Genomic DNA, 26,392 nt, shown 5'->3' on the forward strand with positions numbered 1-26,392 from the left:
TAAGCGGCATGGACAGAGTGGATAGTCAGAAGCTTTTTCCCAGGCTTGGAGGGCCGAATGGCCTGTTCCTGTACTGTACTGTTCTTTGTTCTTTGAAGTGACTCTTCCATCCCTGGCGGGGCGCGGGTTTGTGACCCAGGAACAGTTCTGGCTTCTGTTTTCCGCCTCACAGCAAAAATTTCAGTCCACTGTTCCTCATTGAGGTTCACGTAGGAGTATTGCTCTAGGTCGATATGGCATCCTGCTGAAATCTCTTCTCCACATCCCTCTCCCAGCCCTCCCCATTCCAGCAGCTTGCCCTGCTGTGTCGCCTCTGCTCATTCTCCCAGTCCTGCTGACATCCAAGGGGAATACATGCTAATGCAACCAAGTCTGGGAGCAGGTGGTGGTGCGGAATCCTTGAAGTCAGGGCACAGTCCTTCAGCATGAGACATGCTACTCCCTGTGGACTTGAAGCACTTTTACAATTGCAGCAGCAGCCAATAGAAATCATCAGCAGCTATAATGAAAGTAGTTGATGATCCCTTTAAATAGCGTTGGTGTGGTGACCTTCCTGCCGATACATAAAAATAGGAGCAAGAGTAGACCATACGGCCCCTTGATCCTGCTCCACCATTCGATACGAACATGGCTGACCCTCAACCTCAACTCGGCTTTCCCGCTGCTCCCCCATATCCTTCGATTCCCTGAGGGACCAAAATTCTAACTCTCTCAACCTTAACTATATTCAACAATGGAGCATCCACAATTCTCTGAGATAGAGAATTCCAAAGATTCACAACTCTTTGAGTGAAGGAATCTCTCCTCATCTCAGTCCTAAATGATTGAGGCCTTTTCCTGAGATGTGCCCCCATGTTCTAAATTCTTCAGCCTGGGGAAACAAACTGTCAGTGTCAACCCTGTCAAATATCTTCAAAATCTTGTCTGTTTCAATGATGTTACGACTGGGGAGGGAGGAGTGCACTGTTTATTCTAGTTCCACCTTCTACAGGTCACAACATAGATTTAAATTTTTTCCCACTTACCAATATGGTCAATTATAGACTCTATTTGTATCCCAGAATAAAACACACCAACCAGGTTTCTTTAATAAACAACATAATTATCAGTTTATTATAAAACAAGTCTTGACCAGTAATGAAACAAAGCATTAACACACAGATTGAAATATTAAAGTTCCCTTTTTACCTTAGCCCCTCACACACACACACATATATACATACACCGGTTAACTGGGAAAATAAAGGGATTTTCATTTTAGAGCTCTATTTAAAAAAACAAACAGACAAAAAACACTTGGGCTAAATACTTGCTAATTCTTGAAGAAGGAGAAAAAGATATGGAAAGATGCCCTTTGTTTTGGTTTGGTGTCCAAACCAAATACGTATAGATGGCTGTCACTGGGATCTTCCTAGAACAGTTCTTTTCAGGTGACATTGAAGATCAGTTTGGGTAAGCTTTCCAGGAGAAATGCAGCAACAGAGGTTTCAGACAGACCTTACAGCAGAAATGTGGCAATAGTTTCAGTCTGCTTCTTGCACTTGCATCTCAGCTTCTTGAGAGATGGAAAACTGGCAGGTTTTTTTTCAAAGAGCTGGAACAGACTGAGTTGGGGTGGTTTGATCTTCTTGGCAAGTTGATTTTTAGTCCTTTTCAAACCATTGTTCATCCACAAATGCCTGTTGTAACAATTCAAAGTGAAACCAAAAACATTCCAGAAGTCAAGCCTCCTGACTTCTGTAAATCTTGATCTGTCACTTCTCTGTAAACATCATCTCCAAGTCAACAAAACAAGCTCCCTGTTGGGTATTTATCTGAAAACAGGTGCCTTCCAACAACTGTTTACAATCCAGACCACTCAGTGACCCTTGTAAACAAAAACATCTTTGGTCTCCTTTTCAGTTTTAACACAAATTCTCAAACTTTAACAACAAAAATGGAAGCAATCTTAACAATGAAATCCCCTCTCATTCTTCTAAACTCCAGAGAGTATCGACCCAATTTATTCAGCCTCTTATAGGACAACACTCTCATCTTGGGAACTAATCTAGTGAACCTTTGCTATACTGCCTCCAATGCAAGTATATCCTTCTTTAAATATGGAGATCAAAACTGTGCAGAGTACTCCAGGTGTGGTCTCACCAAATCTCTGTACAATTGTAGCAAGACTTCCTTATTCTTGTACTCCAAACCCATTGCAATAAAGGCCAACATGCCATTTGATTTCCTAATTGCTTGTTGTATCTGCATGCTAACTTTCTGTGTTCCTTGTACGAGCACACCCACGTCTCTCTGAACATCAACATTTCCAAATTTCACGCCTTTAAAAAATATTCTGCTTTTCTATTCTTACTACCAAAGTGAATAACCCACACTTTCCCACATTATATTCCGTCTGACACCTTGTTGCCCACTCACTTGGCCTGTTTATATCTCTTTGCAGCCTCCATCTCCCACCACAGCTTATATTTCCAGCTAGCTTTGTATCATCAGCAAACTTAAATATATTACTCTCAATCTCTTTGTCATTTATATAGATTGTAAATAACTGAGGCCTCGTCACTGATCCTTGCAACACTCCACGAGTCACAGCCTGCCAACTTGAAAATGCCCCATTTATTCCTACTAACTGCTTCCTGCCTGTTAAACTGTCCTTTATCCATGCTAATATATTGACAACTTTATGAGCCTTTATCTGGTGTATTAACCTGTGTGGCACCCTATCAAATGCCTTTTGGAAATCCAAGTCTTAGACTCTACTTTCCCCTTTATCTACTCTACTTGTTATATTCGCAAAAAACTCTAATAAGTTTGTCAAACACCGTTTCCTTTTCGTAAAACCATGTTGACTTTGTCCAATCATACTATAATTTTCTAAGTGCAGTATTAAGATTTCCTTAAGAATAGATTGGAGCATTTTCCCAATGACTGATGTCAGGCTAACTTGCCTGCAGTTCCCTGTCTTCTCTCTCCCTCCTTTTTTGAAAAGTGGAGTTGCATTTGCTAACTTCCAATTTGCTGGGACTGTTCTAGAATCTCAGGAATTTTGGAAAATCATAACCAGCGCATTCACTATCTCTGCAGCTACCTCTTTTAGAACCCAAGGATGTAGACCATCAGGTGCTGGGTATTTGTCTGATTTTAGTCCTTTAGTACTTTTTGTCTGCTAATATTAATTACCTTAAGTTCCTCATCCTTACTAGTCCCTTGATTACCCTCTATTTCTGGTATGTCGTTTAAGTCTTCGACTAGGAAGACAGACACAAAATATTTGTTCATTGTCTCTGTCAATTCCTCATTCCCCATGATGTTTTCTCCTGTCTCTACCAATAAGAGCTCAATGTTTACTTTAGCTACTGTCCTTTTTATATATTGTAAAAGCTCTTGAAATCTGTTTTTATATTCCTGGCTAGTTTGCTCTCATTTTATTTTTACCCTTTTTATCAACTTTTTGGTGGCTCTTTGCTATTTTCTAAAATACTCCCATTCCTCAGGCTTACTATTCTTTGCCATATTATAAGCCTCTTCTTTTAATCTTTTAATTTTTAACTTCCTTAATAAGCTGCAGATGGATCTTTCTTGCTGAATTTTTGTTTTTTAATGGAATATATTTTTGTTGAACATTTTGAATTGTTTCTTTAAATGTTTCTCACTATTTATTTACCAGCATATGTTTAAATCTATTTACTCAATCAACCTCAGCCAGCTCTCCCCTCATACCTGTGTAATTGGCTTTGTTTAAGTTTAAGATTCTTGTTTGGGGCTGGAGTATGTCGCTTTCAAACTTAAGATGGAATTCAATTGTATTGTGATCACATTTTCCCAGTGGTTTCTTTACTATGACATTACTAATTAAGCCTGCCTCATTACACAATACTAGATCTAAAATAGCTTTGTTCCTAGTTGGTTCCACAATGTATTGTTTAAGGAAACTTTTACGAAAGCATTCTAGCAACTCATCTTCCAAACTTGTTCGTTTGTTGGTGTCATCTTCTTAGAAAGTTGACTGTCATGGATCTCCACATCTGTCTGTCCTGTGTTGGCCTTATACATTCTGCAAAGGTCAACTGCATCCAGTCCATTATATCTGTCATCCATTTTCTTCTCTGCTTCCCTCTCCTACATTTTTCATCGATCTTTCCTTCCAATAATTGTCTCTGTCTACCTTCTGCTCCAATGATGTGGCCAAAATATTGTAGTTTTCTCTTTTTGGTATTTTGCACTAATTTCTCCAGCCATTTCCAGCACTTCCTCATTAGTTTTCCTGTCTGTGTAAGATATGTAGAATATCCTCTGATATGTCCACATCTCAAATGCATTCAATAGTCTCTTTATTTGTGGTCCATGTCTCTGAGGCATATAACATAGATGACAAAATGTAGCACCTCAGCATTCTTTTCATAAGAATCAGGGTCAGTTTCTTTGATGTTAACAAGTCCCTTATTCTGACAAAGCTGGTCTTGGCTTTCTCAATTCTCCTTTGGATCTCATAGTCAGATCTCCCATCATCTGTGGTAAGCTGCCCAAGGTATGTAAACGTTTTCACTTGTTCTAGGACTTGTCCATTTACAATTTTCACTTCCGGGGTTAGATCCCTGCTTATCACCATTGTCTTGGTTTTCTTCACATGCATTCTTAATCCATATTGCATACTCCTTGCATTCACTCGGTTCACAATTTCCCATAGGGTCTCTTCTAACTCTGCAATCTGTGCAGTGTCATCTGCATATCTCAAGTTGTTAATGTTCCACCCACCAATATTGAAACCTGGTAGATGTTCTTTGTCTCTGAAGATAGTTTCAGTCTACAGGTTGGGGGATATAACACAACCCTGACGCACTCCTCTTTTGTTTGGGAATCTGTCTGACAAGCCACTTCCAGACTACGTTGGCCAATTTGATTGGTCCAGTCTATATGAAGATTAAAGATCCCCACAATTATTCCAATAACTTTGTTACAAGCTGCATTTTTTTTTTGCTTGATGCTCTGTACAGTGGACCAATCAAATTATGGGGACCTATAAACTACTCCAATCAGTGTTTTCTGACCCTTGTTATTCCTACTCTCCACCCATACTGATTCTACTTCTTGATCTTCTGAACCAAGACCCTCCTTCACTTCTGTCTTTATGTCAGCCTTTACTATCAGGGCTACTCCTCCTTTTCCAGTCTGACTGTCTTTTCAATTTTTTATATTCTTTCGTGGGATGTGGGCGTTGCTGGCTAGGCCAGCATTTATTGCTCTTCCCTAATTGCCCTTGAGAAGATGGTGGAAGCCACCTTCTTGAACCTCTGCAGTCCATGTGGTGTGGGTACACCCATAGTACTGTTAGGAAGTAACTCCTGTTAGTTGTTTAATTGTCCACTACCATTCACGACTGGATGTGGCAGGACTGCAGTGCTTAGATCTGATCCGTTGGTTGTGGGAGCGCTTAGCTTTGTCTATCACATGCTGCTTCCGCTGTGTTGCAGCTTCACCAGATTGACGCCTCATTTTTAGGTATGCCTGGTGGTGCTCCTGGCATGCCCTCCTGCACTCTTTATTGAACCAGGGTTAATCCGGCAGCTTGATGGCAATGGTAGTAAATGTTGTTTACCCTGGAATATTTATTTCCCAAACAAAAACAGATAATGCTGGAAATACTCAGCAGGTCAGACAGCATCTGTGGAGAGAAAAACAGAGTTAACGTTTCAGGTCTGTCACCTTGTAACCATGTCTCTGTAATGGCGATTAGATCAAAACCATTTATCTCTATTTGTGCCACTAGTTCATCTGTCTTATACAACTGCTTCATGCATGCAGATAAAGAGCCTTTAATTCTTTTTTTTACTGTTAGAATTTGCTTGGACCTTATTTACTGATGCACAATTACCATTAAACACTTTGTCCCTTCCAGTCCCGCTCTGCTTGTCTTTACCCAATTCAGTACATGTTCTATTGTCTTGATTTTTCTCTTTAGTTTTCTAAATTTCCCTTCACCTGAACTCTGCCCAGCTTCTTTTAGTTTAAAGCCCTATCGATTAAACTTAGTTATACGATTCGCCAGGACATTGATCCCAGCCCGGTTTAAGTGGAGCCCATCCTAACGGAACGGCTCCCTCTTTCCCGAGTGCCAGTACCCCATGAATCAAAACCCCTTCTTCACATTAGGGCGGCACAGTGGTGCAGTGGTTAGCACCGCAGCCTCACAGCTCCAGGGACCCGGGGTCGATTCTGGGTACTGCCTGTGCGGAGTTTGCAAGTTCTCCCTGTGTCTGCGTGGGTTTCCTCCGGGTGCTCCGGTTTCCTCCCACATGCCAAAGACTTGCAGGTTGATAGGTTAATTGGCCGTTATAAATTGCCCCTAGTATAGGTAGGTGGTAGGGAAATATATAGGGACAGGTGGGAATGTGGTAGGAATATGGGATTAGTGTAGGATTAGTATAAATGGGTGGTTGATGGTCGGCACAGACTCGGTGGGCCGAAGGGCCTGTTTCAGTGCTGTATCTCTAAACTAAACATACACTGTTTCATCCATGCATTTAATTCTTGTGTACATTTAAGAAACAGCATTAGCTGGAGCGTTGAGCTCCAAAATGGCAGCATTGGCCTCAAATCAGAATGCCACGATCTGCCTATTCTGCATACTTCTGTGGACACTACCTGTGCGCGCCTCTATCCTCTCATCAAAACAGCTTCTGGAACGTCTTTTACCAGAAGTGCGCATGCTATTTTGGTGCTAATAAACCACTTGTAGTGTGGAGAAACTGGCACTTAGGAGCCAAATTTTGTGGCCTGCATAGCTCCGTGAGAATTCTTCAATCTGATTGGTTGAAGAGCACAGTGTTGCTTGCCATCCTTAAACATGCCACAGATTCCATGTAGAGGGCACCCTGCCTGATCACAGGCTCAATGACAGGAACCTGCTGCTCAAAAGCCCCAGAAAAGTATGTGGGCCGTTATAAATGCAATGAATGGCACTTTGCTGCAGACCGTGAAATCTGGGACAATGTAATTTTAACTTTTATCCTGCCAATAATCTGTATTGTATTTTTTAGAATAAGTTAAAGTCTAATTTTAGGCTTCTGCACTGAAATACATATGTTTAGTTTACTGTAGATGATGTGTTTTTAACTTCTTGAATATGATCAACAATCACTAATGGTTTTACTAAGGACTTTGTTTTCAAAATCTGTCTATGCACTAAATATGTAAATTGTCAAAAAGTTATAAGTGGGTTCTGTCTAAATGATTGGTTATCCATTTTGTATTTGGTGTAATTTATTATAAAAATTAAAGTGGGATGGTATTTTCTCTTTCGGTAACTGATAAAACCTTACAGTAACAATTCTGCATTTATAATATTGTGCAATTCTTTCAGATAAGACTTACAGTTCTTGATGTTGAGTATCCTCTGATAAGCAATGAACTGAGTGATATAGATTTTAAATTGATTAAAGCTGAACGCCAATTGCACTGGAACAACAATGGTAAGATTTATGTTGTCTGATGGTTGTAAAATTTGAAGTTAATGTGCTTATAATTGTTATGACCGAGGCGGGAGGAGTGCACTGTTAATTCAGTCCCACTTTTCCAGAGGTCACAGCATATCAATAAATTTTCCCACTTACCGAAACAGCCAATTAGATATTCTATTTGTCCCCAGAATAAAGCACACTAACCAGGTTTCTTTAATCATAACAAAATGAACTGTTTATTATAAAACCAAGTCTTAAACAATAATGAAGTGAATCTATACACGAATTGAGATATTAAAGCTGCTTATTTTTTCCCCTAGCCCTCATGCACATACATCCAAAAACTGTTTAACCGGGAAAAAAGGGATTTTGGTTTACAGCTGTTTCATAGGAATAAAAGGAATTTAAAAAACTTAGACTGCCATGATCTGGAAGGAAGTTCTTCGGTTTGGCGAGGTGTCCCAAAGTTGAACAGTTGGATGCCACTCATAGTCTTTCCAGGCGAGGTGATGAACAGTCTGTGATGGGTAGGCGTTCAAAGAACTTCAACAGTAGAAGGCTTCACATAGGCCTTCCATCAGGGGAGTAGTAACAGATGTCAGTTCGCACATTCAGTGCAAATGTCCTTTTTTTGAAAGATGCAATTTCTGCAAATTCAGGGTTTATTCAAAAATGCAGGAGCCAACAGTACCACTTCATACAAGCTTTTGCTTTTCAAGAGCAGGATTCTTTACAGAGAGGGGGTAATACTTTTCTGGTTCTTCTTCTGATATCCAGGCAGGTCAAAATCAAATTCCAATTGCTTGCTTTTGTTCAAACCCACAGGCTTTTTAAAGTTCAAAAATGAAACTAAAACCTTTCAGATACAAGTCACATGCCAAGTCATAAATTCTCTCATCACAGAAAGGGTAGATCTGAGGTCAAATCCCCTGCCGGGTTTGGAAATTACTTTGTTTCCAGTCCTCGTTTACCAGTTCAACTTTTGTTGAACTTCCTTTCAAAAACATCCAGAAGATTCGGCTATCTCCAGATGTCTCCGTGTTCACTGAAATCCTTTTCAGTTTTTAATAATATATAATCCCAAGTTTTAATACAAAAAACGAAATCCTCATAATATAATACAATATTATTGCAGCCAGAATCAAAATTAAATTATGTTCAACCTTTCATTTAAGCATTTATCTAAAATTCTATTTTTATTCCATCTACTTGTAAAAGTAATTTGACTCAATCACGCAATCTTTGTGTTTTGTATTTGATTTAATTTTATTGTTTGGATTTTATATATGCATTTTGTTTAAAATATATTTGGCAGCGTAACAGCAATGTGTACCTGGAGAATATTTCAGCAATGAAAGATGTTGGTTTGACCTGTGTGTCCCTGATGACCATGTGTGCAGGAAGTGTATCCATCTGCAGCTACTGGCTACCCGCATTATGGAGCTGGAGCTGCGGGTGGATTCACTGTGGAGCATCCGCGATGCTGAAAACGTCGTGGATAGCCCGTTTAGTGAGGTGATCACACCGCAGGTAATAGCTGCACAGGCAGAAAAGGGATGGGTGACCACCAGGCGGAGTAGTAGGCGCAGGCAGGTCGTGCAGGAGTCCCCTGTGGCCATCCCCCTCTCAAACAGATTTACCCCGTTGGATACTGTTGGGGGGGATGACCTCCCAGGGGGAAGCAGCAACAGCCAGGTTCAGGGCACCACGGAGGGCTCTGCTGCACAGCAGTGGGGAAAAAAGGGGTGGCAGAGCAATAGTGATAGGGGATTCGATCGTAAGGGGTGCAGATAGGCGTTTCTGTGGCCGCAAACGAGACTCCAGGATGGTGCTAGGGTCAAGGATGTCTCGGAGTGGCTGAAGGACATTCTGAAGGGGGAGGATGAGCAGTCAGAGGTCGTGATACACATTGGTACCAATGACATAGGTAGAAAGAAGGATGAGGTCTTGCCACAAGAATTTAGGGAGCTAGGTAGCAGATTAAAAAGCAGGACCTCAAAGGTTGTAATCTCTGGATTACTCCCTGTGCCACGTGTTAGCGAGTATAGGAATAGGAGGATAGAGCAGATGAATGCGTGGATGAGGAGATGGTGCAGGAGGGAGGGTTTTAAGTTTTTGGATCACTGGGTCTGTTTCTGGCAAAGGTGGGACCTGTACAAGTTGGATGGGTTGCACCTGAACTGGAATGGGACCAACATCCTTGCTGGGAGGTTTGCTAGTGCTGTTGGGGGGCGTTTATACTAAATTGGCAGGGGAATGGGATACAGAGTGGAGGTACAGTACGGGGTGATGCACAGTCAAATATAGAAGAGAAACTGTTAAGGCATAAGTGAAAAATGCATGGCTGGATTGCATATACTTTAATGCAAGGAGTTTTACTAATAAGGCAGATGAATTGAGGGCATTGATTAGCACATGGGATTATGATATTATTGCTATCACACAGACATGGTTCAGGGAAGGGCAGGACTGGCAGCTCAATATTCCAGGGTATAGAATCTTCAGGCGTGACAGGGGAGGGAATAAAAGAGGAGGTGGTATTGCACTGTTGATCAAGGAGTCAATTACTGCAGTAAGGAGGGATGATATCTTAGAAGGTTCCTCAAATGAGGCCATATGGGTAGAACTTAGGAACAAAAGGAGGGCAATCACTTGGCTGGACGTGTACTACAAGCCTCCAAACAGTCAGGGAGAGATAGGGGAACAGATATGTAGGCAAATCTCAGAGAGGTGGAAAAATAATAGGGTAATAATAGCAGGGGATTTCAACTTACCTAATATCAACTGGGATAGTCTTAGTGCAAAAGGCTTAAAGGGGGTGGAATTCTTAAAATGCATACAGGAGAGCTTTTTGAGCCAGTACGTAGAAAGTCCTACAAGAGAAGGGGCAGTACTGGACCTAATCCTAGGGAATGAAGCTGGACAAGTGGTAGAAGTATCAGTGGAGGAGCATTTCAGGGATAGTGACCATAACTCTGTAAGATTTAAGGTAGTTATGGAAAAGGACAAAGACGGGCCAGAAATATAGTTACTGAATTGGGGGAAGGCCGATTTCAATTTGATAAAACAGGATCTGGCCAAAGTGGACTGGGAGCAGCTACTTGTAGGAAAGTGTACATCAGGCCAGTGGGAGGCATTCAAAGAGGAAATAGTGAGAGTTCAGAGCCAACATGTACCCATTAGGGTAGGACCATCAAGTCCAGGGAACCCTGGATGTCAAGGGATATAGAGTATTGGATCAGGAAAAAAAAGGAGGCTTATGGCAGATTTGGAGCACTGAAAACAGCGGAGACATTAGAGGAGTATAGAAAGTGTAGGGGGGGGTACTTAAAAAAAGTAATTAGGAGAGTGGAGGGGACATGAAAAAACATTGGCGGTCAATATAAAGGAAAATCCGAAGGTGTTTTTTAAGTATATTAAGGGCAAGAGGATAACCAGGGAAAGAGTAGGGCCCATTAGGGACCAAAGTGGCAATCTGTGTGTGGAGCCGGAGGATACAGGTGAGGTTTTAAATGATTACTTTTCATCTGTTTTCACTGTGGAGAATGACGATGTAGGTGTAGAGATCAGGGAGGGGGATTGCGATATACTTGAACATATTAACATTGAAAGGGAGGAAGTTTTAGATGCTTTAGCAGGCTTAAAAGTGGATAAATCCCCAGGCCCAGATGAGATGTATCCCAGGCTGTTGTGTGAGGCAAGGGAGGTGATAGCAGGGGCTCTGACACAAATTTTCAGATCCTCTCTGGCCATGGGAGAGGTGCCAGAGGACTGGAGGACAGCGAATGTGGTACCATTATTCAAGAAGGGTAGCAGGGATAGACCAGGTAATTACAGGCCGGTGAGTCTAACATCAGTGGTTGGGAAACTATTGGAAAAAATTCTGAGGGACAGGATTAATCTCCACTTGGAGATCAGGGATAGTCAGTACGGCTTTGTCAGGGGGAGATCGTGTCTAACTAACTTGAATGAATTTTTCGAGGAGGTGACTAGATGTGTAGATGAGGGTAAAGCAGTTGATGTAGTCTACATGGACGTCCGTAAGACTTTTGATAAGATCCTGCATGGGAGATTGGTTAAGAAGGTAAGAGCCCGTGGGATCCAAGGCAATTTGGCAATTGGATCCAAAATTGGCTTGGTGGCAGAAAACAGAGGGTAATGGTCAAGGGTTGTTTTTGCGAGTGGAAGCCTGTGACTAGTGGTGTACCACAGGGATTGGTGCTGGGACCCTTGCTATTTGTAGTGTACATTAATGATTTAGACATGAATATAGGAGGTATGATAAGTAAGTTCGCAGATGACATGAAAATTGGTGGTGTCGTAAATAGTGAGGAGGAAAGCCTTAGATTACAGGACGATATAGATGGACTGGTAAGATGGGCGGAGCAGTGGCAAATGGAATTTAATCCTGAGAAGTGTGAGGTGATGTGGTTGTTGGTCGGCACAGACTCGGTGGGCCGAAGGGCCTGTTTCAGTGCTGTATCTCTAAATAAATAAAATAAATAAATGGATGGTAGGACTCTAGGAAGTACAGAGGGTCAGAGGGACCTTGGTGTACTTGTCCATAGATCACTGAAGGCAGCAGCACAGGTAGATAAGGTGGTTAGGAAGGCATATGGGATACTTGCCTTTATTAGCAGAGGCATAGAATATAAGAGCAGGGAGGTTATGATGGAGCTGTATAAAACGCTAGTTCGGCCACATCTGGAGTACTGTGTACAGTTCTGGTCACCACACTATAGGAAGGATGTGATTGCACTGGAAAGGGTGCAGAGGAGATTCACCAGAATGTTGCCTGGGCTGGAGCATTTCAGCTATGAAGAGAGACTAAAAAGGCTTTGTTGTTTTCCTTAGAACAGAGAAGGATGAGGGGGGACAAGATTGAGGTATACAAAATTATGAGGGGCATTGATAGGTTAGATAGGAAGAAACTTTTTCCCTTAGCGGAGGGGTCAATAACCAGGGGGCATAGATTTAAGGTAAGGGACCGGAGGTTTAGAGGGGATTTGAGGAAAACAAGTTTCACCCAGAGGGTGGTTGGAATCTGGAATATACTGCTTGAAGTGGTGGTAGAGGCAGGAACCCTCACAACACTTAAGAAGTATTTAGATGAGCACTTGAAACGCCATAGCATACAAGGCTACGGGCCAAATGCTGGAAATTGGGACGAGAATAAGTTAGGTGGCTGGCACAGACACGATGGGCCGAAGAGCCTGTTTCTGTGCTGTAAAACTCTATGACTCTATGACTTTGATGGTTGGTAGGAATGTATAAGAAATTGGAAAAACTGTCTTGCAATACCAGCGCACTTTTATAAAGTTTCTATTGTTTGGGGCAACAAATAATTGTTAACTTTGCAATTGAAGTGTGGTTTTACTTAATGCAGAAACATTTGTGGTGCTGTATTGGTTGTGACTGAATAGAAAATCAACAATTTGACTATCGGTCTCAGCTGTTGTAGTGCGTGGAACGGTCCAAACTAATGAGTACTCTGCTACAGGGTACACTATCTCAACAAGGTCATTAGCCTAAATGTATTTGCACTGAAGAATGGGAGCCCAGAAGTTCTTACATGGCAATTCTCAAACTCATCCTCGGGTTGAGGTAAATTAAACAATGGAGGTAGGCAGGCATCGATCCCTGTAGTAGCACAGCAGAGATCCTTGTTAATGAGCTTGTCAGCTCGTCAAGGGCCAGTTTGGAAATTTGGTGGGGGCACATGGCTTGTCCAATTGAACCAGTCATGACTGCGCCATTCAATTAGCGGGACCTATAATAAGGTGAGGGGTACACTCAAGCATTGGCACACAGGTGCCAGCGGGCGAGCAGTGTTAGCGGAGCAAGTGGTCTGTGCGTGCTCAGGTTGTGAAGGGGATTGTGACCCTCCAGGGATCATGGGGCATAGTCGGGGGTTGGCTGGGTCCGTTACTACTGTGAGTGAAGCTGACTGCAAGCAAGGCAACAGGTGGACATGGAATTTTTCAGAGATGTGGTCAATTCACAATGAGGATTAGCATCCTCAACAACAGATGTAGCATCCAGAGCATGAGGACAGAGGAGAAGAACAAAGGCGGAAAGGCAACAAAAGCCATACCCTCAGCACCAAGTATATCACTGAAGAAAAAGCTACCTGGACATGCCAGAGAATCAGTGCCGCAGAAGACTGTGCCTAACTAGGCAGACGGTCTCTGAGATTTTGCCCTCATTGAAGAAGAGCTCAGACCTCACAGTACCTGTTTGCCAGTTGCTGTGTAAGCCACTGTGGTCTTGAACTTCTTCACTTCTGGCTTCTTCCAACGATCAGCAGCAGACCGTGGTGGCATTTCTCAAGTGGTCGCGCACCGTTGCCTCTCACTGGGCATTGCATACAATTTCAAGCAAATGGGGTTCTTGCAGGCACAAAGAGAAGTGGGATTCGCCTCCATTGCTCGGTTCCTGAAGGTGCAGGACATCATCAGTTGCACCCATGTGACCATCAAGGTGCTGAGCGAGCAGCCAGTCAGATTTATCAACATGAAGGGCTTCCACTCCCTCAATGTTCAGCTAGTTTGCAAACACAACAAAGGCTTTATGCGTGTGTGCTCACTATCTTGGTAGCTGCCACAAAGCCTTCATTCTCTGGCAGCCCAGGGTGCCGCAGCTCTTCATGGACGGATTCTAGGGGACGTGATATCCCTTGAAAAGATGGCTTTATGTGATCCTGAGACAGAGCCACAGAGGCACTACAAACGACATCATCTGTTCACAAGGACGACCATCGAGCAGGCCATCAAGCTTCTGAAGATGCAGTTCCGGTGCCTGGAGCGGTCAGTTGGTGGCCTACAGTACGCTCCTGCAAGGGTCTCACACATTGTGATGGTCTTCTGCGTTCTCCATAACATGGCCTTCCAGAGAGGAGTGGGCCTTGAAAAGGGTGAGGTGCTGGAACGACACAGCTCGTTGGAGGATGAGGAGAGGAGGAGTAAGAGGAAGATGCAGAGCAGAAAGAGCCCAGGCTGTGTAGGGAGGTGGCCGGGGGCAGCTCAGGAGTCACAGCTCTCATCAGAATATCGTCAACGCCAGGGAACATTGGATCCAGGCACGTTTCAGCTGAGTGTTTCTCACCCAGGAGGACTGTATGCTCTGGAACTCACTTTGATCTGCCTCTGAGAATACTTCCATTGAAGACGCAACCTTGAATAGGTCCACTCTTACTGCCAAGGCATGGCACACGTCTGTCCAGCAGTCTCAGTGTTCTCATTGCTTTCCTTCTCCACTTCATCCCTCTTTTCCAGTTTTGCATTGAAGAACGGAAGCTCACATGTCTGGAATTGTGTCAACATTTACAATGTTAGCAAAAAGTTACAAAGTTCACATTTATAAGTGAAATAAACCCCAGTGAACCACACAGTGCTATTACCGATGCTGTGGCCTCCAATCTTGGCAACTTCTATGCGTTGCTCCCCATTGTGTCCTCATGACGCGGGGGCTTCCTGCTCGCTTGTGTCTACTGGCTGAGATGCCAGTAGCGGTTGTCCTCGTCGGGGATGTCGCTGTGTGGGAACCTCCAAAGGCTGTTGCACCGGCAACAATGTAGAGTCTGCCTCTGTCGCAGGGCCCTGCTTATTCAGAGGGGCCAAGGAGGCTGATGATGTTGGCACCCTGTGAGGCATAGCTCCCTCATTCTCATTGGTGAGTGCCTCAGCTCTTGGATGACACTCTGGATTACTGGACAGGACCACCAACTGGGAGCAATTGGCATCCACTCCATGCCTCTTTGCACCATCTGTGCCATTGACCAGTCCAAGCTACAGAGCATTGCATGCAATCAGTGCATATCAGTATGCTATTCCTGCATCCACTCTGAGTGTTCTCTATGAGGTTGGCCACTCTCCCAATTAAGGAGCTTATGCATTCAAAGCCCAGCACCGTGGTGGTGCTCATGAGCTGAATTGACTCCTCCATTCTCAGTCCATGACTCCACACTGCCTCAGGGGACTGTAGCATGTGGGTACGCATCTGTCACTGCATGCCAAAGTAGAGCTTGCTTGCGTGTATCGCCTGAGGCCTTGCTTCTGAATCCAGCTGCGCATGGCTGCCTGTCCTTTGTCTCTGCCTCTTTTAGCTCCTCCTGCTCTCTAGTGCTGTGCTCTCCACCCAGTGCCGCCCTTTCTAACCACATGCGGGGACCCACCGATGTGAGCGTATCTGTGCTGGTGGAACGTACGCTTGTATAACGTGATGGCTGTTTTGGATGCATGAGAGGCCCCGGTGATGTGACTGTACTTTCGCGCTCGCCCTTCACAACTGACCCTCTGGGAGACATGAGAAGGAGATGATGAGAACTAGCTTTTGACAGCAGAAGCCTCTGCAGTGCTGAGGCTTCCCAGTTCAGCTGAGTATTTGGCATGCTGTTGGACAGGGGAGGAGTACACTCTACCCCCTTCATCTACAAATCTCAATATTTTTTCACCCTCTCCTCCAGGTATTCCCTTCTCTCCATCACTCACTTGGACCTGTGGGGCCACCCTGGCCATTTCTATCGCTGCCTCCTTCACGGCAGTGAAGGATGGTGAACTGGGACATTCTTTCTCCTGTGCGAGCCCTCTTCCATGAATTATGTGCCCTCTTCTCTTGCAGTGACATAAGAGAGAAAGATAAGGCATTGCTGTCCTCTCTGACCAATGCTAGTGGCTCATTTAGTCAAGAAGCTGCCTGTATCAGTGGTGCCAGGTTCTCAATGGCGCTAGGGCTCTGGTCACTGCTGGGCATACATTTCTCCCATGTTCTGGAGCACCATATGCCCTTAGGCTGCTCAGCTGGGTGTCTGCTGCAGGTTGCATACCTGGAGACCTATTGCTTTGTACTCACCTTGCCAGAGTGAAGAAGGTCATTGAACCTCTTGCAGCACTGGACCCAGTTACTCCACATGACACTTCTGCTGCTCACAATTTCTGCACCCTCCAGCCTGGCCTGCTTCATTTGGCTGGGTAGCCTTCTCCTGTCAACCTCTGGAAACAACACTTCACGCCCCTCTCTCACAGCCTCTAGAAGGACCTCATGGGCTGCATCTATGAAGCGTGGGGCAGTCTTGCCCCGGGTACCAGGCCTCTGCCTCTCCTCCTAGTGAGTTGGAATTTGCATGCTGATTCAAAACGGCTGCACAGTAATGTCTTTAAATCGGGCCCGCACTTCCATAATCCTGTCTCCATCCTACATCTGTCACTGCTAATTGGCCACCAAACCCCCCTCCAGCTGACATCAAGGAAAATTATGGTTTGTGAACTACTTCCCCTACCCCAGTGCAGGGTTGGGACCTCGGCCACGAGGCAAAATCCTGCTCCTGGAATTTGATCTGCCCTGTACTCCCACAAGAGCTTTTTTTTTGCAGCGGCGACAGGAGAGCGAGGTGGCAGCTGGGTAAGTGAGTTTACAACTTATATAAACTTACCTTTTTGTTTTGGCGGTTTCTTTTTGCAGCGGCGACAGGGAGAGCGAGGTGGCAGCTGGGTAAGTAGGTCCTATATATTTGGGCAGCGGTTGAACCCGAGACACTACACCTGTAGTGTCTCCCACCCGCCCTCCTCCTCTAACCAAAAAAAAGGACTCGGTGGTGTGCAGATAAGGTAAGGCTTTTTCTATTTTTTTTTTTTCGTGTGATTGGTAAAAACTTTTCGTTCCTTATTCGTTTATCTAAGTTAAGACTAACTTAAGCTTCAGATTGAAAATGGCAGGAGATCTCAGACCCGTGTTATGCTCCTCTTGCTCAATGTGGGAGCTCAGGGACACGGCTGATGTCCCTGACTCCTTCACGTGCTGGAAGTGTGTCCAGCTGCAGCTCTTGTTAGACCGCATGATGGCTCTGGAGCTGCGGATGGACTCACTTTGGAGCATCCGCGATGCTGAGGAGGTCGTGGATAGCACGTTTAGTGAATTGGTCACACCGCAGATCAGGATTGCTGAGGGTGAAAGGGAATGGGTGACCAAAAGGCAGAGAAAGAGCAGGAAGGCAGCGCAGGTGTCCCCTGCGGTCATCTCCCTCCAAAACAGGTAAACCGTTTTGGATACTGTTGAGGGAGATGGCTCACCAGGGGAAGGCAGCAGTAGCCAGGTTCATGGCACTGTGGCTGGCTCTGCTGTTCAGAAGGGCGGGAAAAAGAGTGGAAGGGATATAGTCATTGGGGATTCGATTGTAAGGGGAGTAGATAGGCGGTTCTGTGGTCGAAAACGAGACTCCAGAATGGTATGTTGCTTCCCAGGTGCACGGGTCAGGGATGTCTCAGATCGGCTGCAGAACATTCTGAAAGGGGAGGGTGAACAGCCAGTTGTCATTGTGCACATAGGCACCAATGATATAGGTAAAAAAACGGGATGAGGTCCTACAAGCAGAATTTAGGGAGTTAGGAGCCAAGTTAAAAAGTAGGACCTCAGAGGTAGTAATCTCAGGATTGCTACCAGTGCCACGTGATAGTCAGAGTAGAAATGAAAGAATAGTCAGGATGAATGCGTGGCTTGAGAGATGGTGCAGGAGGGAGGGGTTCAGATTTTTGGGACATTGGGACCGGTTCTGGGGGAGGTGGGACTATTACAAATTGGACGGTCTACACCTGGGCCGGACTGGAACCAAGGTCCTTGGGGGTGCTTTTGCTAACGCTGTTGGGGAGGGTTTAAACTAATGTGGCAGGGGGATGGGAACCAAATGAGGTCAGTGGACAGTAAGGAGGTAGTAATTAAAGCCTGTAAGGAACGAGATAATGAAGTCAGCGTGACTATGGGAAAGAGTAGACAGGGAGCAGATGATGAACGCAAAGGGACTGGTGGTCTGAGGTGCATTTGTTTTAATGCAAGAAGTGTAGTAGGTAAGGCAGATGAACTTAGGGCCTGGATTAGTACCTGGGAGTATGATGTTATTGCTATTACTGAGACTTGCTTGAGGGAAGGGCATGATTGGCAACTAAATATCCCAGAATATCGATGCTTCTGGCGGGATAGAGAGGGAGGTAAAAGGGGTGGAGGAGTTGCAGTACTGGTCAAAGAGGATATCACAGCTGTGCTGAAGGAGGGCACTATGGAGGACTCGAGCAGTGAAGCAATATGGGCAGAACTCAGAAATAGGAAGGGTGCGGTAACAATGTTGGGGCTGTACTACAGGCCTCCCAACAGCGAGCGTGAGATAGAGGTACAAATATGTAAACAGATTATGGAAAGATGTAGGAGCAACAGGGTGGTGGTGATAGGAGATTTTAATTTTCCCAACATTGACTGGGATTCACTTAGTGTTAGAGGTCCAGATGGAGCAGAATTTGTAAGGAGCATCCAGGAGGGTTTTCTAGAGCAGTATGTAAATAGTCCAACTCGGGAAGGGGCCATACTGGACCTGGTGTTGGGGAATGAGCCCGGCCAGGTGGTTGAAGTTTCAGTAGGGGACTACTTTGGGAATAGTGATCACAATTCCGTAAGTTTTAGAATACTCATGGACAAAGACGAGAGTGGTCCCAAAGGAAGAGTGCTAAATTGGGGGAAGGCCAACTATACCAAAATTCGGCAGGAGCTGGGGAATGTAGATTGGGAGCAGCTGTTTGAAGGTAAATCCACATTTGATATGTGGGAGGCTTTTAAAGAGAGTTTGATTAGCGTGCAGGAGAGACATGTTCCTGTGAAAATGAGGGATAGAAATGGCAAGATTAGGGAACCATGGATGACAGGTGAAATTGTGAGACTAGCTAAGAGGAAAAAGGAAGCATACATAAGGTCTAGGCGGCTGAAGAAAGACGAAGCTTTGAAAGAATATCAGGAATGTAGGACCAATCTGAAATGAGGAATTAAGAGGGCTAAAAGGGGTCATGAAATATCTTTAGCAAACAGGGTTAAGGAAAATCCCAAAGCCTTTTATTCATATATAAGGAGCAAGAGGGTAACTAGAGAAAGGATTGGCCCACTCAAGGACAAAGGAGGAAAGTTATGCGTGGAGTCAGAGAAAATGGGTGAGATTCTAAACGAGTACTTTGCATCGGTATTCACCGAGGAGAGGGACATGACAGATGTTGAGGTTAGTGACAGATGTTTGATTACTCTAGGTCAAGTCAGCATAAGGAGGGAGGAAGTGTTGGGTATTCTAAAAGGCATTAAGGTGGACAAGTCCCCAGGTCCGGATGGGATCTATCCCAGGTTACTGAGGGAAGCGAGAGAGGAAATAGCTGGGGCCTTAACAGATATCTTTGCAGCATCCTTAAACACGGGTGAGGTCCCGGAGGACTGGAGAATTGCTAATGTTGTCCCCTTGTTTAAGAAGGGTAGCAGGGATAATCCAGGTAATTATAGATCGGTGAGCCTGACGTCAGTGGTAGGGAAGCTGCTGGAGAAGATACTGAGGGATAGGATCTATTCTCATTTGGAAGAAAATGGGCTTATCAGTGATAGGCAACATGGTTTTGTGCAGGGAAGGTCATGTCTTACCAACTTAATAGAATTCTTTGAGGAAGTGACAAAGTTAATTGATGAGGGAAGGGCTGTAGATGTCATATACATGGACTTCAGTAAGGCGTTTGATAAGGTTCCCCATGGTAGGCTGATGGAGAAAGTGAAGTCGCATGGGGTCCAGGGTGTACTAGCTAGATGGATAAAGAACTGGCTGGGCAACAGGAGACAGAGAGTAGCAGTGGAAGGGAGTTTCTCAAAATGGAGACGTGTGACCAGTGGTGTTCCACAGGGATCCGTGCTGGGACCACTGTTGTTTGTGATATACATAAATGATTTGGAGGAAAGTATAGGTGGTCTGATTAGCAAGTTTGCAGACGACACTAAGATTGGTGGAGTAGCAGATAGTGAAGGGGACTGTCAGAGAATACAGCAGAATATAGATAGATTGGAGAGTTGGGCAGAGAAATGGCAGATGGAGTTCAATCAGGGCAAATGCGAGGTGATGCATTTTGGAAGATCCAATTCAAGAGTGAACTATACAGTAAATGGAAAAGTCCTGGGGAAAATTGATGTCCAGAGAGATTTGGGTGTTCAGGTCCACTGTTCCCTGAAGGTGGCAACGCAGGTCAATAGAGTGGTCAAGAAGGCATACGGCATGCTTTCCTTCATCGGACGGGGTATTGAGTACAAGGGTTGGCAGGTCATGTTACAGTTGTATAAGACTTTAGTTCGGCCACATTTGGAATACTGCGTGCAGTTCTGGTCGCCACATTACCAAAAGGATGTAGATGCTTTGGAGAGGGTGCAGAGGAGGTTCACCAGGATGTTGCCTGGTATGGAGGGCGCTAGCTATGAAGAGAGGTTGAGCAGATTAGGATTATTTTCATTAGAAAGACGGAGGTTGAGGGGGGACCTGATTGAGGTGTACAAAATCATGAGAGGTATAGACAGGGTGGATAGCAAGAAGCTTTTTCCCAGAGTGGGGGATTCAATTATTAGGGGTCACGAGTTCAAAGTGAGAGGGGTAAAGTTTAGGGGGGATATGCATGGAAAGTTCTTTACGTAGAGGGTGGTGGGTGCCTGGAACGCGTTGCCAGCGGAGGTGGTAGACGCGGGCACGATAGCGTCTTTTAACATGTATCTAGACAGATACATGAATGGGCAGGAAGCAAAGAGATACAGACCCTTAGAAAATAAATGACATGTTTAGATAGAGGATCTGGATCGGCGCAGGCTTGGAGGGCCGAAGGGCCTGTTCCTGTGCTGTAATTTTCTTTGTTCTTTGTAAGAGTGGCAATTTGTGCTCCAGTGGAACTACCAATTCAACTTTGGCTGTTTCTTAAGTGGGGGCCTGCTGCAGATTCCATTGAAGCTATCAATTGCAGCATTGATGCCTACAATGAAGAAAAATCTTCCAGATGTTCCTACAAATGAGAGTTGTAGCACCTAAAATCACTCCTGCCAGTTGCCACACATCCTCAAACACTGACCTCAGAGTCTACACATAGTGTGATATTCCTTGAACATTCTGTGTTTCGGATGAGTACTTATGATTTCTGGTTCAAAACTTTGAAGCTATAGGCCTTCTCTCTGGCATCCTCTAGAAGGATGGCGCTTCAGTACCCACTTACTGCTCCTCATGCTCTGTGAATCACCTGGTGCCATGTCCTCATTAAGTCTAGTTGATTCACTGAGATGAAGGGCTGGATTTTACAACGGGCGGACGGGAGCTGGCCACCAACGTAAAAGTTGGTGGCAAACCCGCATCCACCAGCCCAGGGATCCGACCTGCATTTTACGGGTCCCCGGACTTTAATTGCTCAGAGGCGGGACTTCCACCCGCTTGAAGGAGGAAGTCCCGCCTGATTGAGCTGCCAGCCAATCATCGGGCTGGCAGCTTTTAGCCCCAGCAGCGCCACTGGGAGCGGTGGCCACTGCTGGGACTGCAGCCCAGCCGAGGACATCGACCCAGGACCGAGGTAAGTTTGGTTTGCCTCGCCGGGCAGATCGGTCGCGGCCCAGCGAGGCAAGGGTGGTTGTTTGGGGGGAAGGGGTGGGGGTGTCTTGGGGGTGGTTGGGGAAGCGGGGGTGGCCCTCAATTGGGCACCCTGTGCTCAAATATCAGGCCCCCCCACCAGCACCAGGTATCACTGGAAGGCCCGGTATCACTGGAAGGCCTTTCACATCTACCGGACGCCCGCGTACCACGGGTAAAATACCCTTGGAAGCTGGCGAAGGCCCTTAAGTGGCCATTCAGTGGCCACTTAAGGGCCTCGATTGGCCTGGGGCAGGCGGCTCGTTTCTCATTTCCACCCCCCACGGCTCATGTAAAGTGGGGCGCAGGCAGGAGAGGGCTGGGAAGGCCTCCTGAAGCCTCCCACTCCATTTTATGCCACAACCTGCCACCATCCGGCTCGCTGGGGTGGCGTAAAATTCCGGCCAAAATATCTGAATTTTACAACCCTCCCAATGAGCGGGTTGGTGATGGGGGTGGGGGCGCTATAAAATTGTGGGATGCGGGGGTGGGAGGGGTCTGTTCCTGTCGCCTTCCCATCCCTGCTGCAGTTTTACATGGGGCGGTGGTGGCGAGAAATGGCCTGCCCCAGGCCAATCAAGACCATTAAGTGGCCATTTAACCACCACTCAAAGGCTGCCTCCTGCAGCCGCTGGTAATTTACCTGCGGCAGCCAGACGGCAAAGGTCCCAAGAATGCTGTCAGATATAACCTGGCAACCTTCTTTCGGGCTGGGGAGGCCCTCCTGATTGGGCATGCTGTGGAAGGCTGTCCTTGAAGCCCCAACCGCCCCCACCGCACAACACTACCCACCCCAACCCTGTAACCCAACCCCCTTGCCTCAGTGAGGCCATTTGTCCCCGGAAAGGCCCCAAAAACATATCTTGTTCCCGGGATCGTCCTTCCTCTTGCTTCTCTTGGCTGCCATTTAAAGGGAGTGAAAAATCTCAGCGTGGCTCCCCAGGCCTGGCAGTGGAAGGTTCGCCACCGTCTTTTCGGCCAGTAGGTGGGGCCTCCTGCCCAACATAAAGTTCCGGCCATGGTGTTCTGCGAGTGCAATAGCAAGTGTTGTCGAAGCTGAGGTGGAAGTCTTTTTGCCAAAGCAACACACGGCAAGATTTAGGTCTTGGGCCTCTTTTTAAATGACCAAATATGGGATATGGGCATCACTGGTAAGGCGAGCATTTATTGCCTATCCCTAATTGCCCTATAGAAAGTGGTGGTGAGCCACTACCTTGAACTGCTGCACTGGTGTAGGTAAAACCACAATGCTGTTACAGAGGAAGTTCCAGGATTTTGACTCAGCGACAGTGAAGGAACGGCAATGTATTTCCAAGTCAGGATGGTGTATAACTTGGAGGGGAACTTGCAGGTGACAGTGTTCCCATACGCCTGCTGCCCTTATTCTCCTAGGTGATAGAGGTTGCGGGTTTGGAATGTGTTGTTGTAGGAGCCTTGGCAAGTTGCTGCAGTGCATCATGTAAATTCTAGACACTGCAGTCACAATGCGCCGGTGTTGGAGGGAATGGGGTTTAAAGGTAGTGGATAGGGTGCATATCAAGCTCAAGGGTGGGCTTCATATTCATTCTGCTCCTCCTCAACTTCCTCATCATTTGACTGTTCTGTTGCCATGATGGATCTGCGGAAAGAAAGTGTGAAAGAAAATGAATTGTAGCATTTAGAATAGTGCATTTTATGTCCCATGACATCTGAATAAATATTTCTGAAGTGTAGCCACTGTTTTTTTTTATTCATTCATGGGATGTGGGTGTCGCTGGCCAGGCCAGCATTTATTGCCCATCCCTAATTGTTCTTGAGAAGGTGGTGGTGAGCTGCCTCCTTGAACTGCTGCAGTCTATGTGGGGTAGGTACATCCATCGTGCTGTTAGGAAGGGAGTTCCAGGATTTTGACCCAGCGACAGTGAAGGAACGGCAATATAGTTCCAAGTCAGGATGGTATGTGACTTGGAGGGGAACTTCCAGGTGATGGTCTTCCCATGCATTTGCTGCCCTTGTCCTTCTAGTTGGTAGAGGTCACGGGTTTGGAAGGTGCTGTCTAAAGAGCCATGGTGCATTGCTGCAGTGCATCTTGTAGGTGGTACACACTGCTGCCACTGTGCGTCGGTGATAGCGGGAGTGAATGTTTGTAGATGGGGTGCCAATCAAGCGGGCTGCTTTGTTCTGGATGGTGTCGAGCTTCTTCAGTGTTGTTGGAGCTGCACCCATCCAGGCAAGTGGAGAGTATTCCATCACATTCCTGACTTGTGCCTTGTAGATGGTGGACAGGCTTTGGGGAGTCAGGAGGTGAGTTACTCGCCACAGGATTCCTAGTCTGTTGCAATATAGTCAAATGCATCAACCAATTTGTACACAGCATGTCCTCACAAAAAACAGTTAACTAAGTGACCAGCTAATCTGTTTTGCAGTGGCGTTGGTTGATAAATAAATGTTTACTGGGACACGAGGGGTTGGTGCTCACCCATTCTAATGGATAAGTGAGCATAACTCTTGGGATTAAAAAGACAGAGAAGGGTGTGAACGTTTGTGGCTGTGTGTTGCGTCACATCAAATTGTGGTGACTTTAGAGATGTGTATCCACTAACCTGGAGCCAGCACTGAACTAATGACTTTGCCATCTCTCACAGTAAAAGCAGAATGCCTTCCCCATAGTTCTTTAACCTGCTTCTCATGAGAGTGAATTCCCTAATGTTGAAATATTCTAGTCCCTGCCTCTTGTTGATATTGTGGTCCTGATTTTAAGCCCTCCCGTCTGGTAGGAACTGGGCAGGGGTACAGTTAAAATGAGGGGAACGACTTAATCCCCCTGCCTGATCCTACTGCCTTTCTGCCATGCCCTGATGTTTAAACTGCTCTTTTGAACTGACAAGCAGGACAGCTGAACAAAGACACCAGGGTTGTCTTTAAATATGCAGAATGGTTCCCAATGTCATTGGGGCCTGATGTTCAATTTTAATTTGAGGCCTGAATGGGAAATCAGTGATGGCTTCTCTGTCAGGTTAATCCTGTCGTGAGGTGGATCGTGGGCCAGAAGAGGTTTCAAAAAATTATTAGGTTTACTTCTAGAACTGGATTACAGGTGCTCCTATAAGCTATTAAAAGGGTACCCTGGGTCGAACCTCCCCTCCCCCTGATCACCTTCGCCCTGACTACTTATCTGAATGCCAGGAACCAACACCCGCTGGCCAATTCCTGGCTATGGCCTCTTGCCTGAAAGTTTCCTTCCTGCCGGTTCGGGCAGAACTCCGATGAAAGTTGCAGTAATGAGACCACCATTATGATCGGCTGGTCCTCCAATCACCAGACTCCTCAGGTGCGCTGCCCACTTCAGGTCTTCCTTACACCATATGCACCCTACCTTTAAAATTGGGGCCTGTGTGCAGGGTGCTCTGGGAGGTACAATATGAACTACTCTGGGGCGTATTACTAATGCTAAACAGGCCAAGCAATGGACATGCTATAGACCACCAGGTCAGCTTAAGGAGGAGAACAATTCGCTCTTTGAAAATATAGGAAGAATATGTGAGAACTGCTTCCAGTCGTTGTGAGGTCCATAGAGAGCCAAGGGGCCATAGATACAAGATTAAATGTAAGAAATTTAGAACAGAGGGCAAGAGAAACTTCTTGCATAAAGAGCTGTGAGGTTGTGGAAATCACTTCTTGGTTTAGTGGTTGAGGCAGAAACTATGATTTAATTGAATTGGTGCATAAAGGAAAAGGAATCAAAGGGAAATGGGAACAGGGTGGGGAAATGTGATTAGAACTGTTTTCTCAAATGGAGAAGAAGTGACGTGAGCTGGTTGGGTGGAATAACCTACTTGTAATGGCTATGCATTTTTACATCAGTAAAATCAATTACTTCATTATCAATGAGATTGAGCGCTGATAAATCCCTATGGACATATGCAGAAGGAAACTAGGGGAAAAAAATCTGTGCAACATTGACAATTGTTTTGAGCGAGTCACATGACTCTGGGGGCAGGACCAGAAGATTGCAAACAGGCTAATGTGATACTCATACTCAAAGTATGACAAAGAAACACACGCAGCTACAGATCAATTAGTCTTACTTCCATTCCATGTCAAATAATGGAATCAACTTTAAGTGGGTTTGCAGCCTCTCAGTCTATTTGACAAGGATCATGTCTAAGAAAATTAATGAATACCATGGTCAATGCTCAATTTTTATGGCATATTTTTATCTGCCCACCCCATAACGTTCAATAAGACGGTGGCGTAGTGCAAATGTCACTGCCCACATCCCATGAAAGAATAAGATAATTCATTCATGTTGAGGCCCCACAGGCCATGTTCCAGTCAATAGTCAATTACGATCCATAACAGTGCTTGATTGCACTAAGGTAGCAGGACAGGTTGATAAAGTGGTTAAAAAGGCATATGGAACCCTTTCCTTTATTAGCCGAGGTATAGAATATAAGAGCAGGGAGGTTATGCTGGAACTGTATAAGTCATTGGTTAGGCTACAACTTGACTACTGTGCGCA

At 45.4% G+C, this 26,392-nt stretch overlaps 1 protein-coding gene across 1 annotated transcript in view; it reads left to right on the plus strand.

Annotated features, from left to right (window-relative positions):
* Positions 1–26,392, plus strand: part of LOC137384384 (dynein axonemal heavy chain 17-like) — a 1,056,876-nt gene that overhangs the window by 193,178 nt on the left and 837,306 nt on the right. The window contains exon 15 of the mRNA XM_068058353.1: positions 7,361–7,469. Within this exon, the coding sequence (XP_067914454.1) occupies positions 7,361–7,469 (109 nt within the window). The remainder of the gene's footprint in view (positions 1–7,360; positions 7,470–26,392) is intronic.

The sequence above is a fragment of the Heterodontus francisci genome, chromosome 26 (assembly GCF_036365525.1).
Source record: "Heterodontus francisci isolate sHetFra1 chromosome 26, sHetFra1.hap1, whole genome shotgun sequence".
Taxonomy (NCBI): Eukaryota; Metazoa; Chordata; class Chondrichthyes; order Heterodontiformes; family Heterodontidae; genus Heterodontus; species Heterodontus francisci.